The sequence below is a fragment of the Gorilla gorilla genome, chromosome 6 (genome assembly GCF_029281585.2).
Source record: "Gorilla gorilla gorilla isolate KB3781 chromosome 6, NHGRI_mGorGor1-v2.1_pri, whole genome shotgun sequence".
Classification (NCBI taxonomy): domain Eukaryota; kingdom Metazoa; phylum Chordata; class Mammalia; order Primates; family Hominidae; genus Gorilla; species Gorilla gorilla.
Window position 1 is genome coordinate 83807531 of NC_073230.2, and position 19403 is coordinate 83826933.

General features: G+C 38.7%; 1 protein-coding gene and 1 long non-coding RNA gene across 14 annotated transcripts in view; one reads left to right on the plus strand and one right to left on the minus strand.

Annotated features, from left to right (window-relative positions):
• The window catches only part of GTF2I (general transcription factor IIi), a 103061-nt gene that overhangs the window by 58544 nt on the left and 25114 nt on the right, over nt 1-19403 (plus strand). For 8 of the 13 annotated variants that reach the window (XM_031013086.3, XM_063708153.1, XM_063708154.1 and 5 more), the window contains 7 exons: nt 778-834; nt 2762-2824; nt 12688-12798; nt 14131-14196; nt 16329-16512; nt 17783-17841; nt 19332-19403. In XM_031013086.3, the coding sequence (XP_030868946.1) occupies nt 778-834; nt 2762-2824; nt 12688-12798; nt 14131-14196; nt 16329-16512; nt 17783-17841; nt 19332-19403 (612 nt within the window). The remainder of the gene's footprint in view (nt 1-777; nt 835-2761; nt 2825-12687; nt 12799-14130; nt 14197-16328; nt 16513-17782; nt 17842-19331) is intronic. The other 5 variants (XM_031013089.3, XM_063708157.1, XM_031013087.3 and 2 more) reach the window with 1 other exon arrangement.
• On the minus strand, nt 9815-12195 carry LOC109027745 (uncharacterized). Its single transcript, XR_008681417.2, has 3 exons — nt 11607-12195; nt 11283-11403; nt 9815-10539 (listed from the first exon to the last, which is right to left on the minus strand). It is a non-coding gene; the product is annotated as an uncharacterized lncRNA (long non-coding RNA).

Genomic DNA, 19403 nt, shown 5'->3' on the forward strand with positions numbered 1-19403 from the left:
TAGCTCAGATCTTTAAGGACAGAGGATACAAATTAGGGGGCAGCTTGCGTTCTTAATCCTAAGTGGCTCTCTGATGTCTTAGATTCTTCCTTTCCTTTTTGTGAGTAAAACTTCTGCTCTAGTAGGATGAGCCTGTTCACCTTGTGACTGCCTAACTGATCATTGCTTTATGTTCCAGTTTTTAGAAGCAGGCAGATTATATTACCTGACTTAAAATGCTTTTGAGACTAAAGGTAGTATCTTAAATTTTAACTTACGAGTTTCCTTTAAGTACAACTTTGATGAAATTATGGGGATTGAGTTTCCATGGCTTTCACTATAGTGAAAATGGAAAGCATGAAACATTCCACAGCAAACCCTGAACTTATTTATAGAGAGTTAATTAAGTGTCTGATCACAGCAAGCATTTACTCTGATCTGTTTGTGTATGTGTGTCTTTGACAGATGAGCATGGTACTTGAAGCATAATTCTGCTTCCTCAGATTCCAATATCTAGTAATTTTATCATGTAGTTATAGTAACTAATATTAAATCCCCAAACCTACTTAGGTCTACTCTGTATTTGTGTTTTCAAATAATTTTTTTACCTTCCAAATAGAAGCGTTGTATTCTTTTCTGAATTAGAAAACATTGTTCGACTTAACTGCTAAAGAGTTAGACAATCATTTTGCATATGTTTATTATGTCTTAGATTGTTTGCATTGTTACCTAGATTCTCTTTCATCTTTCAATGTCAGTTTTTATTGGTTTATTATATGTTGTTTATTTTCTTTTTAGGAAGCCACCATTCTTCAGAGGGCAATGAAGGCACAGAAATGGAAGTACCAGCAGAAGGTTAGGAGAAAAAGAGATTGCATATTTTCCACTATTTGTTGTATGTTTATTCTATTTTATAGATTCTATTATCCTTAAAACACCTCATTTGGAAATAAAAGGTGATTCCCTTGGTATGCCTTCCTAGCCAACAGGTTATTATTTTTTTTTAAATTCTAAGATGTAATATGCTTCTTTGACCATACTGATTAATAAAGCCTATGGGAATGAAACTAAGTGGTAAGTAAAGCTCTTACATGATGCAAAATGCTACTTTTTTTTTTGTCCTGGTTTTCTTGTGCCATATTAAATATCTTTTAAGGAAGAATAGCTTCAGTGTTTCAGAATTAAAATTACTAGCTCCATTCATATTTTATTTTCAAATGTATTTTTTAATACTTCTAGTCTCTTAGTAGGGTAGGAATTTAGTCTACATAAAATGTATACAGGAGAGAGTTTCTCCCTTTATTTTGTACTCACAACTACTCCATAAATGACTTTGTCAGTTTACCAGCTCTACAGCTTTGGTTTTAGAATTGAACGCCTGACTGAGGTACAGTTCTTTTTGTTTAGAATCCTGAGTTCAACTTATCATGTAGGGTGGCTTCTTATTTCCAAGGTGTTTAAACGGTTCCACACAAATTTTTGTAGATTTCTCCCAAGGAAAATGACTGGTAAGGTAACTGAATCCTGTTTTAGAATTATTTCTCTCATAAATTGGTCATGTTATCCCTTATTTTTCTAGAATGAAAAGAGGAGTCTGTTGTGTAACTGCTTATATTCCATTGTATTTACATTTTTATTTTAATTTAAAAAAACTTTTGTTTGATCTTTTACCTTCTTTGAGGGAAAGGCAATCTTAAAAGTTCCCCAGTATAGGCTGGTTTCTCCAAATTCAATTATAGAATTAGGGTTTCTCCCTGGAATACATTTCTCTCAAAAATACTGATATGCTCATTGTAAACCGTTGGTTACATTTCCCTGTCAGCCCTTTTTATAGAAGATTGTGTGGGTGAATGTTGTATGCTTTACTGTGTGGAGGTGGGCATCTTCTGTGTGACAGAGTTTTCAGCTTTGAATAGGCGGGATTTAGAACAACAAGACCTAGGTAATCGATCATGTGCAGTACGAAGGCTCATTGGGCAGTACCGATGGCTCACCGCCTTGCAGCCCCGCCGGCAGGTACTGCACCTTGAAGACTGCGTTTTTAGGACATTTTTACTGTCATATTCCAGTGTTAACAAAGTTGAATCGAATCTGGGTTCTGGCCTTTATTCCTTTACTAACAAGTAAACATAATCTTTGGCAAATCAATTAATCTCTCAACCTTTGCACAATGAAAGAGAACTAATGAAAATACTCTCTAAGCTTCTAGCACTAACATTCTGATGTACATTTGTCTTGTGTAGGAACAAATATGAATGAACTTTGTAATTTTTGAAATATGTTGCATACAAAGCCAGAGGATATAGTCTTGTGTGCACTTGTGACACTCAGTCTCTTGATAGGAAAGTCTCCATTGCAAAGCCTGGGTTGTGGTTTTATTGAACAGTAGAAACCACTCCTCACATTTCTGAAAGGAGAGAAGAAATTCTAACCAAAGTAGAAAGCATTTGTTTCTATCCGTGCATCTTCTAGCTGTGGCAGGAAATTCATTGTGACTTTGTCATATCCTCATTCCTCCAAGACTATGGGATTTTTTTGAGTCAATTTCTGCAGGTAACATGTTATCATCTAAATTTTTCCAGAGTTTTTCTAATTTTTGTTTTCTTTTATCCCTGTTTATAATGACAAGGGTCAAATTTTAATTTCATTAATATGAAATGAATGAAAATGCCAGTGGATTTTTATAGTAGGCTGCTTTTGGAGTATCAAATCAGTAAAATGTTGGAACATATGGAAACATGCTTAATAATGAATGTCATTTTAGAATTTTATTTTTTTCAAGATTCTACTCAACATGTCCCTTCAGAAACAAGTGAGGACCCTGAAGTTGAGGTGACTATTGAAGGTTAGTTATCTAAAAGCCTTGATTCCAAAGTTTACTTCTGGTCATAAAAATATTTGTCACATTCACATTGCTAAATATGCATTTCATTCATTTTTAAAGGAGACTTGTGGGACGAATACATGTGTCTGTGTGGCCAAAGCAGCCCACTCCCCAGTGCTTTGGGAGTTTTAGATGACAGAATGAGGCCGTGAGAATTAGCATTGGCCCACGGGTGGCCCAAGCTATCCTTGCTATCAGTGGGAGTTGAAAAGAGAAAAAGAAAATTATGACCAGACTTGATACACACAAAAACAGATTCTATAATCTATTGGGTTGTGATAGAAGAAGACTTATTTGGAGCTGGAATCCCTAATTTCTAATTAAGTAAAATGGAGGAGAAGGTGTTGATAGTTTAGTGAGTAATTTTTAAAGCAAGTCCCTGCCCCCTGCAACGACCCGCAAATACTACTTAGAGGCTGACATACAATTTATCTTTCAAAACTGTTTTGAAGCAATAGCTACAAATATGTTCTACAATACTCTCTATAGCTAAGATTGCTTCAAACCTGGTTTTTTTTTCTCCAAAGATAAGCTTGAACTCAGCTGAGCCAGTTTATCCTGAATTATTTGAAAATTCAGCTAATAGAATTATTAACTATCACTTCATATTAATAGTTATTAAATGAGCATTGCGTTTTTCCTTTTAAATTAATGTCTCACAGCTGGGCACGGTGGCTCACACCTGTAATCCCAGCACTTTGGGAGGCCAAGGTAGGCAGATCACCTGAGGTCGGGAGCTCAAGACCAGCCTGATCAACATGGTGAAACACCCATCTCTACTAAAAATACAGAATTAGCTGGGTGTGGTGGTGCATGCCTGTAATCCCAGCCACTTGGGAGGCTGAGGCAGGAGAATCGCTTGAACCCTGGAGGCAGAGGTTGTAGTGTGCTGAGTTCACACCATTGCACTACAGCCTGGGCGACAGAGTGAAACTCCATCTCAAAAAAAAATTAATGTGTCACAATACTTGTGTAAGTTTCTTCCCCTGAAAGTACTTCTTTCTTGTGGTAAAATGTGAAAATGGTACAGTAAATTGTACAGTGGAAAGTTTTCTTCACCCTCACTCTGCTCCCAAGTCCCAATACCGAGGGATATATGCCAGCTTATTGTGTCTACTTAGAGAAATAATTGCAGTACATATCTTGATGCAAAAATACACAGATGCTTTCAGCATACATTACAATGCACATTTTAAAATATTACATATTCCATAGGCCTCCCCCTCCCATAACTGCACATCTTGGTACTTTATTAGTTTTTTTTTCTAGCTGCTGCGTAACCTTTCTTGGTTTGCTGTCTGTCTCTCTTTCTCTCTTAATAACCTGTCACCTACTGATGTCACTTGGTTATTTCTAGTGTTTGACTACTCCAAACTACTCAACGTGTCTGTCTTCATTGCTTCTAAAATATAAGTCAATTAGTAGCTTCCATTTAATACAAGAAATCTTTTCATACTTCATGTGTTAACTTAATATACAGATTTCTTTTTTCATAAATATAATTTTTCTAATCTAAAACATTTTGCATTGTTTACAGTCTAGCATTAAATGGTTGAAATTTAATTCGTTTTTAGTGAGAAACCTCATTAACAGGAAAAAAATTTAAGAACATACAAATATTACAACTACTCAGCTGTGCCCTTTCTATGGAGATATTAATAGGAGGTTATTAAAATTATAAAAATAAAGCTTTTAGGGTAAGACTAATAACCATTTTGATTTGTCAAATCTTAAAGCAGATAGAAGCTGTATTTTTTTTTTTTTTTGAGACAGAGTCTGGCTCTGTCGCCCAGGCTGGAGTGCAGTGGTGCGATCTCGGCTCACTGCAAGCTCTGCCTTCCTGGTTCACGCCATTCTCCTGTAGAGGCTGTATTAAAATGGTTTAGAATGTAAATACTTGCTTTTATAGTATAAGACTTTTAAAGAGAGGTTACGAAAATCCAGAATAAATGGCTCATGAACCTGAAGCTTATGTCAGCCTTTTGAACTTTAACTGTTTTGGATGGAGTAATAAATCTCTTTTCTTTTCATTTATTTGTTTATTTATTTATTTGTTTTTGAGATGGAGTTTCACTCTTGTTGCCTAGGCTGGAGTGCATTGGCGCTATCTCGGCTCACCGCAACCTCCGCCTCGCAGGTTCAAGCGATTCTCCTGCCTCAGCCTCCTGAGTAGCTGGGATTACAGGCATGCGCCGCCATGCTCGGCTAATTTTGTATTTTTAATAGAGACGGGGTTTCTCCATCTTGGTCAGGCTGGTCTCGAACTCCTGACCTCAGGTGATCTGCCCACCTCGGCTTCCCAAAGTGCTGGGATTACATGCATGAGCCACCGCATCTGGCCATTCATTTCTTTTAAACTAAGACATTGTGCCATAAGCCTGATTTAATGTTCACATTTGTGATTAAGTAGTAGAATTTTGCTAGTAGACCTCTTTCTTTTCAGAACACCAGTGAAATACCAGGTCTGAGTAAAGTAATCCTTTTAAAAGGTAGCATTTTCCATGTCATATGTGCATATACACACACACATTTTATGTATTATATATAAAAAATATGTATATTATATAGAAATTACATCAACAATTAAATTCCTAATTTTTTTAAGAAGATAAAAAACTGTCTCAATATTAACAAGGAAGGTCAAGTGAGAACTTACATGCACACCTCTGGTTAATAATGTGTATCGTATATTCTTTCTGGAAAGATTACTTCCAAATGGTAGGAGCTATTTAGATACCCGTAGTTAGGAAATAAAATTTTGGTATATCTTCATAACAGAAAAATATATAGCCATTGAAATCCTGATAATGTTTTCCAATAATCTGAAAAAAGATCTCTAATATAAAATGTTCAGTGGAAAAAAAAAAATCCTGCCTTGAGAACAAGGCAACTTGAAAAGCAAAAGTGTATCTAGAGAATAATCTTAGTTTTGTTTTGGAAAATACTCGTGCTTGGTAGGAAGACGGACAAAAATAAACTGAGATATTCCTGCTTGCTTGGAGACGACTTAATTTTCTCCTTTTATATCTTTTCACATTTCCCAAATCATTGGTAGAAAAAAAAAACCAGAACTTTGTTATCAAATAAGTCTGTCCGATTTTTCACAGTGTTTTAACCTCGATATCTTCATTTGCAATTATGTGGAGTTCTGAAGTGGCTAATTTGACACCGACGCGGACGTGTTTGTGGATACAGGGTCATTACTTACCCACTGCTGGTGCGCTCTGAGCTGTGCACTTCCATTTGTGGCGTTTTATTTGTACTTGGAGTCGGTGGTAAACATTTAAAACATACGTGACTTAGGTTTGGGAAATCGGCCTTGGACTAATAGGACCGCATGCCTCAATTTTCGTAAACACCATGACTACATTTCTGGGTTAAGGTGAATTGCTGTCAGGTATGTTATCTCTAATGTGTGCAGAGAAAACCTTATCAGACTTGTTTCAGGTCTAGCTGTCATGGGAGTGCTAAGAACCGTGTAAAGGAGGTTTCTTTCTTGCGCAGTTCTCTCTTAGGGCCTAGCTTCCCAAACCTGAGTCGCTTACCTGTTACCTGTGTTCCTTCTGCTGTGGCCTAACTCTCTGTTCATTACTTAACCTGATTTTTTTCCCTTAAATTGATTTTAAGTAAATTCATTTTGTGATGAATTTTACGTCTTCCTAAGTCAAACTCTTTGGCTTTTTTTATTTATCATATTTTGAAAGGTATATGTAAATAATTTCAAATATAATTGACTCACATGACCACACGTGGCACACTTACTGCAGCTGGTACTGTAGGTTTTTTAGGATCTCTGTAATTGAGGAGGTTAGCGTTGGAAAACTTCTGTGTTTTTTATTTTTATAGTTGCCAATCAGACACTTAATGAATACACAATTATATATGTAAAAAAATGAGTCTCAGAGGAATTATGTACTAAGATTTGAATAATACGTTTTTAGAGTTTCAATATTTTAGTAGGGTTTATGATGGGCAGTTGGACTACCTACCATCCCTTTCTTGTGGAATTTATGTTTAAGATAGTGCCAGATACTTGACTGCAGCATATAATTAGGGACTATACTATTCATATGTTCATTTAATCCCTCCACAAATACTGAGCACACTGTATGTACCAGGTGCTAAGAGTTTTTTTTTTTTTTTTTGAGACGGAGTTTCGCTCTGTCGCCCAGGCTGGAGTGCAGTGGCGCAATCTCGGCTCACTGCATCCCCTGCCTCCCAGGTTTAAGCAATTCTCTGCCTCAGCCTTCCTCCGAATAGCTGGGATTATAGGCGCCCGCCACCATGCCTGGCTAATTTTTTTTGTATTTTTAGTAGAGACGGAGTTTCACCATCTTGGCCAGGGTGATCTTGAACTCCTGACCTCGTGATCCGCCCACCTCACCCTCCCAAAGAGCTGGGATTACAGGCATAAGCCACCGCTCCCGGCCTCTTTTTTTTTTTTTTTTTTTAAAGACAGGGTCTTGCTCTGTTGCCCAGGCTGGAGTACAGTGACCTGATCTCGGTTCTCCGCAGCCTCCGCCTCCTGGGTTCAAGTGATTCTCCTGCCTCAGCCTCTGGAGTAGCTGGAACTACAGGCACACGCCACCATGTCCAGCTAATATTTTACTTTTAGTGCAGACAGGGGTTTCACCATGTTGGCCAGGCTGGTCTTGAACTCCTTACCTCAGGTGATCCACCCGCCTCGGCCTCCCAAAGTGCTAGGATTACAGGCATGAACCACCGCGCCTGGCCACGGTGCTAAGAATTTAGTAGTGAATAATTTAGTTTCAAATCCTCGGGAGCGTTTTGAAAATAAGAGTGACACTTTTTGTCCTTCACTTCTAGGAAACGTGGTGACTATGTTGAGAAAAGGGGGAAAAAAAAAAGAGAAGACCTAGAGGCAGTCAATAGTTTTTTGACAGAAAACTAGCTTGGGAGCCTCTTGGAACTACCTAGGGCACAGAGAAGAGTGCTTTAGAGCAGGTTGGTGGCAGGGGAGATAAGAAGTTGTTGATTCTGGGGAGATTTTGAAGACAAAGCCACCAGGCTTTGCTGTTTATTGTTTAATTCTTGTATTTTCTTAAATGTCTCTGCAGCACTTTTAAAATGGACATAATTGCTTAGGTTAGCACTTGAACACTTTGTTTTAAATTTTTTTTATTGCTGCCAAATAGTCATTTAATGAATACCCAATTGTTTATGTAAAGAGTTTTAGAGGAGCTATAAGTGGTATCCATGGGTGAAAGAATGAATCCATTTATTTGAAATGTATAGGGTAATTAATGGCTCCAGTTTTGAAATAGATATATTACCTGGTGTTGATTGTTTTTTTAACTTTGAATAGATGTCAGATTGTATGATAACACATTCCCAGTCTGATTATGTTGAAGCTAAGAGTATCAGAACATATTGTAACATAGTCTATTTATTGATTCACTGGCCAGAATGCAGTGATAAACAGCTTTAGCTCTGAAGCCTGTATTATCTTTAGGTGTATTCGTTAATATGTTGCAAAAAGGAAGTTGGTGTTTTCTAAACACAAATTTTGAGTTAGGGACGGTGTTGCCAACTTGAAGGTATTGGCGGAGTGCTTTTGTTAGTGTGGGTAGCATAACTATTGTAAATTCATGAATAGCACCTTTTGCATATTAAAATATCTTAAAATGGGCCAGGTGTGGTGGTGTAATCCCAGCACTTTGGAAGACCGAGGTGGGTGGATCACCTGAGGTCAAGAGTTTGAGACCAGCCTGACCAACATGGTGAAATTCCATCTCTACTAAAAATATAAAAATTAGCTGGGCTTGGTGGTGGGCGCCTGTAATCCCAGCTACTCCAGAGGCTGAGGCAGGAGAATTGCTTGAACCCAGGAAGTGGAGGTTGCAGTGAGCCAAGATCATGCCACTGCACTCCCAGCCTGGGTGACAGAGCGAGACTCCATCTCAAAAAATAAAATATCTTAAAATGTATTTTAAAAGCTTTACATTTTGATTATGGAAACAGAGTTTGGGCTTGAATTTGAAGCATGCTGAAACGTGTGTCTTGTTAAACAAAAATGGTTGTTTATACTTTGGAAACGGCAGATAATTGGAAGAGCAATGCCCAGTATGTGAGGGCAGGCCCTAGAGCTTTAGTTGATGTTTTATGCTTCAGAGTAAAAAGTAATTTTGATCCTTTGTGGAAAGGATTTTAGGTCGAGAAACCCATTTTTTTCTTACTTTCTCAAAACCAATTAATTGCAACAAAGAGTTCATTGCAGAAAAAATTGAGGATGTGGTGAAGTTTATAGCTGTTCTGATGCCTGAATGCCATGTTCCATATGACTTAAAACACCCAAAGATTAATTAATAAGTTTATGAAACAGAGTTTTTAAAATAGAATATATGGTGTGATATTTTATCAATAACTACATCCAGCTGGGTGCGGTGGCTCACACCTATAATTGCAGCACTTTAGGAGGCCAAGGCAGGAGGATCGCTTGAGGCCAGGAGTTCAAGACCAACCTGGGCAACATAGGGGGACCCTCATCTCTACAAAAGTAAAAAAAAAAAAAAAAAAAAAAATTAGCTGGGCGTGGTGGTGCAGGCCTGTAGTCCCAGCTATTTGGGAGGCTGAGGTGGGAGGATCACCTGAGCCTGGGAAGTCGAGGCTGCAGTGAGTGGTGCTCCAGCCTGGGTGAAGGAGGGAGACCCTGTCTCAGAAAATAAAGTAACTACATTCGTCTCTGTATATGTTCACATTTAACAGATTGAACTTTAAGTATTTGTCAGTGAAGAGGAAAATGTGATATCCCTGATATTTTCAATATTTTACAGTCTTTGTTGTATTAAAAAAGCACTCTAGTGATTTGCCTTTTTCTCTTTCTTTTTTTTTTTTTTGGTTTATGATCGATTGGGTTACCTTCATAAAATATATTTATGCTATTAAATCTTTTGTGGTCTAAAATGTTTGCGTGACTGAAAAAGTGAAGTCTTTTCAGTAAGGAAAACCTGTCTTCCCTTCCCCTGGGCCTCAGCTGTGAAGTTTGGATTTGGACTGAGATCCATGGCATGGAGCTCCACAGGTGTCCCTTCCATTCCATCTACAGCTGTGTTTCCTTTCTCATGTCATTCTACTCTAGCAGCTTTCAGTTTATGTCACTCAATGAATAGTCAGCTTAAATGATGATCTATAAGGATACTTAGGAGACCTTAACCTATGTGGGAAATACTTTTATTTTAGAAGTTACTGCTTAATGTTTGTAAAAAAAATATATAATAATATTAAGCATTTATAATGCTTTGACAGTATTCATAGGTGAAATGAGTGTATTTTGTTTTAACCTTTGGAAGCCAGCATAAAAATACTCTTAAGGTTTCTACAATCTGTTTGGGAGTTGGAAAATCGGGTTTTTTAAAAAGTATATTTTCAGAATTGAGGTCCAAACTTACACACTTCTGTTTTCCAGATTGTTTCTACTTAGGTTGGAACCTTAATCTATTTATAGGGTGTCTTGACCATTTTTAATCCTTACAGTCATACAAACCCAGGTGCCAGTCAAGTTTTATTTCACAGGGAGGTTGTCATTTTAAAATTGTTTTCTGTCCTGGTCCCGTGGCTCATGCCTATAATCTCCGCACTTTGGGAAGCTGAGGCAGAAGGATCACTTGAGGCCAGGAGTTTCAGACCAGCCTGGGCAACATAATGAGACCCTGTCCCTACAAAAAATTAAAAGAAAAATAGCCAGGTGTGTTGGTCCCAGCTATTTGGGAGGCCAAAGCAGGAGAATCATTTGAGGCCAGGAGCTGGAGGTTGCAGTGAGCTATAATCATGCCACTGCCCTCCAGCCTGGGCGATAGAATGATAGATAGATAGATAGAGTGAGACCCTGCCAATAGATAGATAGATAGATAGATAGATAGATAGATAGATAGATAGATAGAAAGAATGAGACCCTGCCGATAGATAGATAGATAGATAGATAGATAGATAGATAGATAGAATGAGACCCTGCCGATAGATAGGTAGATAGTTTTCTATCACAAATTTTTTCCTAGATTTGAACATGTTTTTCTAAAGTAGCATTCAATACATCAGCATTTTATAGCGTCATTAGTTGTTACTATGATTATGTTTTTCTGAAATAGTATCCTTTACAAAAGCACTTCTGTCTTTCTAAGCACATATATAGGTCCTAAAATGAATTTGTCTGATGTTGGTGACCTCGGAACCATTTTCTCCAGTTGATTAGCACGGCCAGCCAGTCAATAATTTCAGGTCACTGTTGGCCTTAGAGGAAGAGCCCAAAGGCAGCAAGCAAGGGTGCTGGTGTCCAGTCGCTTTCTAGAAGCATTTTCACCTTCCCTTAAGATTTCCCTTGATTAACACAGAAGTGTCTGTAGAAGCGACCCAGTGCTGCCCCAGGCAACATCGTATATTAGGCCAAATTTGCATTTCTTACCTTTATGAGAAGCACACTCATAGTCTAGTGGAGTTACACACACACAGTCTGATCTCAGCTGTGCTCTCCAGAGATACAACATAGTCCAATCAAATAACATCCTCTGAGCCTGTTTCTTTAGCTGTAAAATAAGAATAACAATTATACCCATCTAAAAAGATAGTGTCTTGTACTTGAGTGATCTTTTTTTCCTATGATACTGTCTTTAACACAATAATTATTTTCTTCACCATACCACGTTTGTTTTTAAATAAGAATTTCTTAAAATGATGTTTTCAGTATTTTATAGATGATGTTTGAGCAGCAATATTAATAGCATGTTACCTGACACTTTGAGGGACTAGAAGATGACAGTGGCAGCTGATATGACCCAGATGTCTCTAATCCTAACATGAGGTGTACTGAAGGGTCACAGCAGAGTGAGTTCCTGGTGTATCCACAAGGAAATGAGCACGGAACTCTCACAACAGCGTGTGTGCTGTGCGCTGTGCTTGAATAGCTGACTGCTCCTTATACACAGCCTCTGTGCTGACTGAATCAACAGTATCTGTTTCATCATAATGCAGCCCTATTTCTTTAAGCCCATACATTTTGCACTTGTTGAAAGTATTTGAACAGGCCAGGCGCGGTGGCTCACACCTGTAATCCCAGCACTCTGGGTGGCCGGGGTGGCCGAGGTGGCCGAGGTGGGTGGATCACTTGAGGCCAGGAGTTTGAGACCAGCCTGGCCAACATGGCGAAACCCCATCTCTACCAAAAAAATACAAAAATTAGCCGGGCGCAGTGGCGGGTGCCTGTAATCCCAGCTACTTCGGAGGCTGAGGCATGAGAATCGCTTGAGCCCAGGAGGTGGAGGTTGCAGTGAGCCAAGATTGCATCACTGAACTCCAGCCTGGGCAACAGAACAATTCTCTGTCTCAAAAACAAAAACAAAAACAAAAAAACAAAAAAAAACTATTTACCCAATTTCCCTTGCTTATGCATGCTTAAATTTTGTATAAGCTTAAATATCTTTTCCATCTAAGCTGTACTTTATCCCCTTTTATAACTTTAGGTGGCTGTCTTTATTAAAAGTTTTTTCTTGAAAGTCTTAAAACAATATAGTTCTTGGCAATTTGAAAGTTATTTGAGAAGGGAAAATTTATAATGACAATTCAAATGAAGCAAACTAAAAAATAATGAAGAAAGACAGAGGAAAAAGCAGTATTCACTTGAACACATCCCAAACAAATAAAATTTCAAATGTAACAAGGAAAAAGCCTGCTAAAGCTCACAATACAGAAATAACTATTGATACTCAAAATAGCTTTAAAGCCCTGCTCACCTTTTGAATGTTGGGAATTGACCAGGAGGTGACTGTAACTGTAAGACGGTTCTTCCAGTAATGACCATTTTCTTTTTCAAGATGATGATTATTCTCCACCGTCTAAGAGACCAAAGGCCAATGAGCTACCCCAGCCACCAGTCCCGGAACCTGCCAATGCTGGGAAGCGGAAAGTGAGGGAGTTCAACTTCGGTAAGTTCTCAGCGAACGACGTGACCTTTTCCTTCATCTTCTGGATTCTCAGTGTGACTGATAAGTGTTGCAACATGCTCTGCAGGGGGAAAATGCTTTAGCGTCTATTACTGCATCATAATCTCATCTTTGGAAAGCCAGGAGCATTTTGAAAATCACATTACAGACATTGTTTAAACATAGTTTGGATTTACCAAAGCATAGGACATTGTCTTGTCTGATGTTAATTAGTCAGCTCAAGATTAGTGCTAAAGACTTAGTAATTTAGTTATTTCTCTTAGCTTTAAAACCTTTATTTCAGAACTATTTCACCTCTTGGTTTTCTTTTTTTTTTTTTTGCTCTGTGTTACTGCAGCTGCTAATCTGTGAGCTCTCAATGGATGATGTATCCTAGCAAGGGACTGAATGAGATATTAGCGGCAAATTATGTTGATGATTCATATTTTGAATAAATGGAATATTAAGCTTGTATACATCTTGAAAATAGTACTTTAATATTCTACTGTGTCATAGTCACAATGATTGGATATGAATTGAATTTTTGTACTTTTTAAATATGTTTTTGTTCTTTATTTTTAATTTTTATTATAATTTTTTTGAGACAGAGTCTTGCTCTGTCACCCAGGTTGGAGTGCAGAGGCACGATCTCAGCTCACAGCAACCTCCGCCTCCCGGGTTCAAGTGATTCTTCTGCCTCAGCCTCCTGAGTAGCTGGGATTACAGGCGCCCACCACCATGCCCAGCTAATTGTTGTATTTTTAGTAGAGATAGGATTTCACCATGTTGGCCAGGCTGGAATCGAACTCCTGACCTCAGGTGATCCACCTGCCTCAGCCTCCCAAAGTGCTGGGATTACAGGCATGAGCCACTGCACTTGGCCTGTTCTTGAGCATTTTAAGTTGCAACTATATATCTGTAAAGTCTTATTTCCACATAACTAAGACATGTTTTAGGAAGTTTACTAAAAGACCCCTGGAGACCTTTATCGTGGCCTCCCTTTTGTCGTGTTTCATTTGATTGATCTTTTCTGCCCTCCTGCTTTTCAGAAATTAAAAGGCTAAAAAGAGGTGCTAAATGTTAAAACTTCTCGTGTAGTCTCCCATGAGACTATTAAAAGTAATGGCAAAAGCCACAGTTACTTTTGCACCAACCTACTAATTCTAAGAACCACCAAAAAAGGGGAAAGTTCTTGGAAAGCAGTAAAATGATATGGACAGTTGGGATGTAAAAATGTAGAAAATATGTCATTGTATGTTCAGTCATCCCAAGACCCTAGTGCTGCCCCGATGATAGGGACTTCTTAATGAGAATTAACTTTTGCTCAATTTTCAGAGAAATGGAATGCTCGCATCACTGATCTACGTAAACAAGTTGAAGAATTGTTTGAAAGGAAATATGGTATGTCTAAATAGGAAAATTCCTGTAATACTTTGTTCATGAGCATTTACACAATGGCGTTACTGTTCATCATGGGGGTGATGTGGACAAGCCCAGCCCAGGGCTGCCAGTGAACCGTGCCACACTTTCTTACATGTCTCTCATTGTAAGGTCCTTAGTAGTGTCTGTCTAAATATTAGAAACAGTCTTTGTTTCTAGATTACAGTAAAGCTAAGGAAAAGTTGTATTTCTGTAGTTATCAGCTAACGTTTCTTTTAAACTTCCAGCATGGATATTTGGGAATTTATTTACATATTTATTACAAAGCTCTGGATCTTGGGGGTTTCATTAAAAATTATTTTTTTAACTGATAGTTTCTGTTAATCTACTTTGTTAAATCCAGTATTCGCTGAGATCCCCCTATTGTCTCTACTTTTATCTTTTTTTTTGAGACGGAGTCTCTGCATTGCAGTGGTACGATCTCGGCTCATTGCAACCTCCGCCTCCCGGGTTCAAGCGATTCTCCTGGCTCAGTTTCCCAAGCAGCTGGGACTACAGGTGCCCGCCACCATGCCCCGCTAATTTTTGTATTTTTAGTAGAGACAGGGTTTCACCATGTTGGCCAGGCTTGTCTCGAACTTCTGACCTCAAGTGATCCTCCCACCTTGGCCTCCCAAAGTGCTGGCATTACAGGCATGAGCCACCCTTCCCGGCCACTGCTTTTATCTTGATGTATAACTGAGTTGATGCTAGATTTCAATTCCTTCTTTGTCCTTTTACTATTCTATCCTATAGCCACCTTTATATAATGATCAAAGAAATTCGCAATTTGTTATTATCATTTTTATTTTTTATAAAATATTTAAAATGATTTAAAAATAAAAATCATTTTATTTTTATCATATTTATTATCATCTGTTATCATTTTTATTTGGATGACTATTTACTTTGCCATTAACTAGCAAGCGGTAAAATTGTATGATATGCAGTTTTAACTGAATTGCTATAAGTGAAAATTTAAATGCAATAAACCATATTGATGGTATTTGTGTTAACAAACTTAAAATGAGCATTTTTTCTTCATCATGAGTAATATAACCTACCCCTCAATGAAAATCTACAATTAGAGTAAATTTGCTAATGAATTCAGTAACTTTTCCATATTTTTAGTGGTTTACTTAAGGTTCTCTTAGTGTTTCTCCCAGTTTTTAATAGCTTACACCTTTTTTGCCCGTGGTTTTTTTTTTTTTGGTTTTTTTTTTTTTTTTTTTTTGAGATAGAGTTTCGCTCTTATCGCCTAGTCTGGAGTGGCACGATCTCGGCTCACTGCAACCTCTGCCTCTCAGGTTCAAGCAATTCTCCTGTCTGAGCCTCCTGAGTAGTTAAGATTACAGGTGCCCGCCACCATGCCCAGCTAATTTTTGTATTTTTAGTAGAGACAAGGTTTCACCATGTTGGCCAGGCTGGTCTTGAACCCCTAACCTCAGGTGATCCACCCACCTCGGCCTCCCAGAGTGCTGGGATTACAGGCGTGAGCCGCTGCGCCCGGCCTCGTGTTTTCTATTGGTTCATTCTGAAGCAAAAACTTCATAGCATGTGCTACCTGGAAGCACTGTAACCTAGTGGTAAGATCATAGGCTCTGGGGACACAGTGCCTTGCCACGTCTCTTCTCCTGTCTGAGTCTTAGTATCCTCTTTTGTGGTCATGAGAACTGAAGATCTATCCTTGAGATTGATAAGATAGTAAAGTGCCTCACGTAATACCTGGCATACATGTAATAAATGCTTCCTGTGTGTATATATATATACACATATACATATATATGTATATATACATATACACATATACATATATATATAACACAGTGAAACCCCCGTCTCTACTAAAAATACAAAAAATTAGCTGGGCGTGGTGGCGGGCGCCTGTAGTCCCAGCTACTCGGGAGGCTGAGGCAGGAGAATGGCGTGAGCCCGGGAGGCGGAGCTTGCAGTGAGCCGAGATCACGCCACTGCACTGCAGCCTGGGAGACACAGCAAGACTCCATCTCAAAAAAATTAAAAAAAAGTTAAAGAGCACTACAGATTCAATGATTTATTATTCTTTTCTACAAATTGTGTTTAAATGATATCTCTTTCTCTTTTTGTCCTTATAGCTCAAGCCATAAAAGCCAAAGGTCCGGTGACGATCCCATACCCTCTTTTCCAGTCTCATGTTGAAGATCTTTATGTAGAAGGACTTCCTGAAGGAATTCCTTTTAGAAGGCCATCTACTTACGGAATTCCTCGCCTGGAGAGGATATTACTTGCAAAGGAAAGGATTCGTTTTGTGATTAAGAAGTAAGACTCTTGGATTCCTGTTGAACTCTTGTCTCTTTTCTGAGTAATACGTCTTTTTTATTGTTGACAAATATTCATTCACCACTAGGGTTCTATGTGATGAAGTTTGAGTTATTTTATGTATTTTTATCTTGCACTTTTTAATTTATCTGGGTCCAGCATTGCATCAGTCATGCAGTGTTGGCATTCAAAGCATGAACAGTGCCCGCACTGGATTGGCATGCAACTCACATTTTCTTTCACAATTTTCTGCTACTTTTGCTAAAGAACATAGAATCCACGCCTTGTTTTTAGGCCCGATATATATATATATATATATATATATTTTTTCGAGATGGAGTCTCACACTAGAACCCAGGCTTGAGTGCAGTGTCGCAATCTCAGCTCACTGCAACCTCTGCCTCCCAGGTTCAAGCGATTCTCATGCCTCAGACTCCCGAGTAGCTGAGATTACAGGCGTGCGCCACCATGCCTGGCTAATTTTTGTATTTTTAGTAGAGACGGTGATTCACCATGTTGGCCAGGCTGGTCTTGAACTCCTGACCTCAGATGATCTGCCCACCTCGCCCTCATAGGCCTGAGATTTTTAAAGCATGTGTGGGAATATATGATTGTTTTTATAGATGTGCAGAGGAAGATAGTCTTGAATGCAATATGACATTAAAGGATCCCATTTAAGATTTTTGTAATATGCTTCAAAGACCTGTGGGTTGCAAAGTTACCTCTTTACTTGTGAGGATACATGCTCCATGAAGCACCTTATGAGACAACTTGCAATTATTAGTTTGCTTTTTACTCTGTAGAAACCTCAAATTAAGATTTAGTTGTGGGCTGGGTGTGGTGGCTCACACCTGTAATCCCAGCACTTTGGGAGGCCAAGGCGGGTGGATCACCTGAGGTCAGGAGTTTGAGACCAGCCAGGCCAACAATGGTGAAACACCGTCTCTACTAAAAATACAAAAATTGACCAGGTGTGGTGGTGGGCGCCTGGAATCCCAACCACTTGGGAGGCTGAGGCAGGAGGATTGCTTGAACCCCGGAGGTGGAGGTTGCAGTGAGTCGAGACTGCGCCATTGCACTCCAGCCTGGGAACAAGAGCAAAACTCCGTCTCAGGAAAAAAAAAAAAAAAGATTTAGTTGTGCTCAAGTATCCAGATTATCTTTTCTTTTCAAAACCAGCCTTACTGACTAAATGTTAAATATGTACTAGTCGTTATTAGTTTGCTGAATATTACCTAGTGATTATTGAGTGTTTATTCTCACCTTTCAGACATGAGCTTCTGAATTCCACACGTGAAGATTTACAGCTTGATAAGCCAGCTTCAGGAGGTAGGTCTTCAATCTCGAGGCAGATCAGAAGATTATGTGCAATAATTATTTCACGCTTAACGTTGATTTCTTCTTTATGTTACCTTCCACATGAAATAATATGTCTCTAATTATTAATTATGTGCCATTACAGGAGAATTCATGTTGTCAAAATTCTAACAATTTCTAGAAGAATAAACGCATCTTCTTTTTATTAACCCATTGTAAATACTTGTAAATATTGCATTTATGGGTAGACAGAAGTAAAAGAACAATATTTGTTCTACTTTTGATGCAAGCTTTATCTGGCATAATGCATTGAACAGTTTATTATTGAAGTCTACACGAGTCAATGGAACAAGCATTCATTGAATGTCCATGATATGCAGGACATAAGAAGGTTTCCTTTTAGAGCATGGAGCCATTTATATCATCTCTTGATTGTTAGATGTATTTTGTTTTGTTTTGTTTTGTTTTGTTTTGTTTCTTGAAAGGGAGTCTTGCTCTGTTGCCCAGGCTGGAGTGCAGTGGTTGCGATCTCCGCTCACTGCAACCTCCCGCCTCCTGGGTTCAAACAATTCTCCTGCCTCAGCCTCCCAAGTAGCTGGGATTACAGGTGCCTACCACCACGCCCAGCTAATTTTTGTATTTTTCGTAGAGACAGGGTTTCACTATGTTGGCCAGGCTGATCTCAAACTGCTGACCTCAGGTGATCTGCCCACCTCGGCCTCCCAGAGTGGTAGGATTACAGGCATGAGCCACCGCGCCCAGCCTGTTAGATGTGTTTTAAAATAAATAGAAATATAATTGATTTTCTTGCTTGCTTTTGCTCTGGAGTGGAGTGGAGTGAGGACAAAACAGAATGGAATCACCCTGTTGATATTTACTAAGAAGGACTGCAGCAAGATCATAGCCCTAATCTTCCTGTAGCAAGTGTTACCTGCTAGCTGTTCCTGAATACACTGAGTTTTGCTTTTTCCTAGCTCTAATGAATGTTTCGTTCTTCCTCTTTTTGTACAGTGTCAGCATTGTTTTAGAAATAAATACATTCTAGAATCTTAGGAATAATTTTATTATTGTCTTTTTTTTTTTTTTTTGAGACGGAATCTCATTCTGTTGCCCAGGCTGGAGTGCAATGGCGCAATCTCAGCTCACTGCGACCTCTGCCTCCTGGGTTCAAGCGATTCTCCTGCCTCAGCCTCATGAGTAGCTGGGACTACAGGCGTGCGCCATCACGCCTGGCTAATTTTTGTATTTTTAGTAGAGATGGGGTTTCACCATGTTGGCCAGGCTGGTCTCAAACTCCTGACCTCAAGTGACCCGCCTGCCTTGGCTTCCCAAAGTGTTGGGATTACAGGCATGAGCCATTGCGCCTGGCCACGAATCTTAGAAATAATTTTGGCCATAGGAAAAGGAAAAGTTATACCTCTTATTTTATAGTAATAATATTTAATAATCAAGTTATTAAACCCATTAAATTGAGAACACTTGTATTACTGTTATTTTGACAGTAAAGGAAGAATGGTATGCCAGAATCACTAAATTAAGAAAGATGGTGGATCAGCTTTTCTGCAAAAAATTTG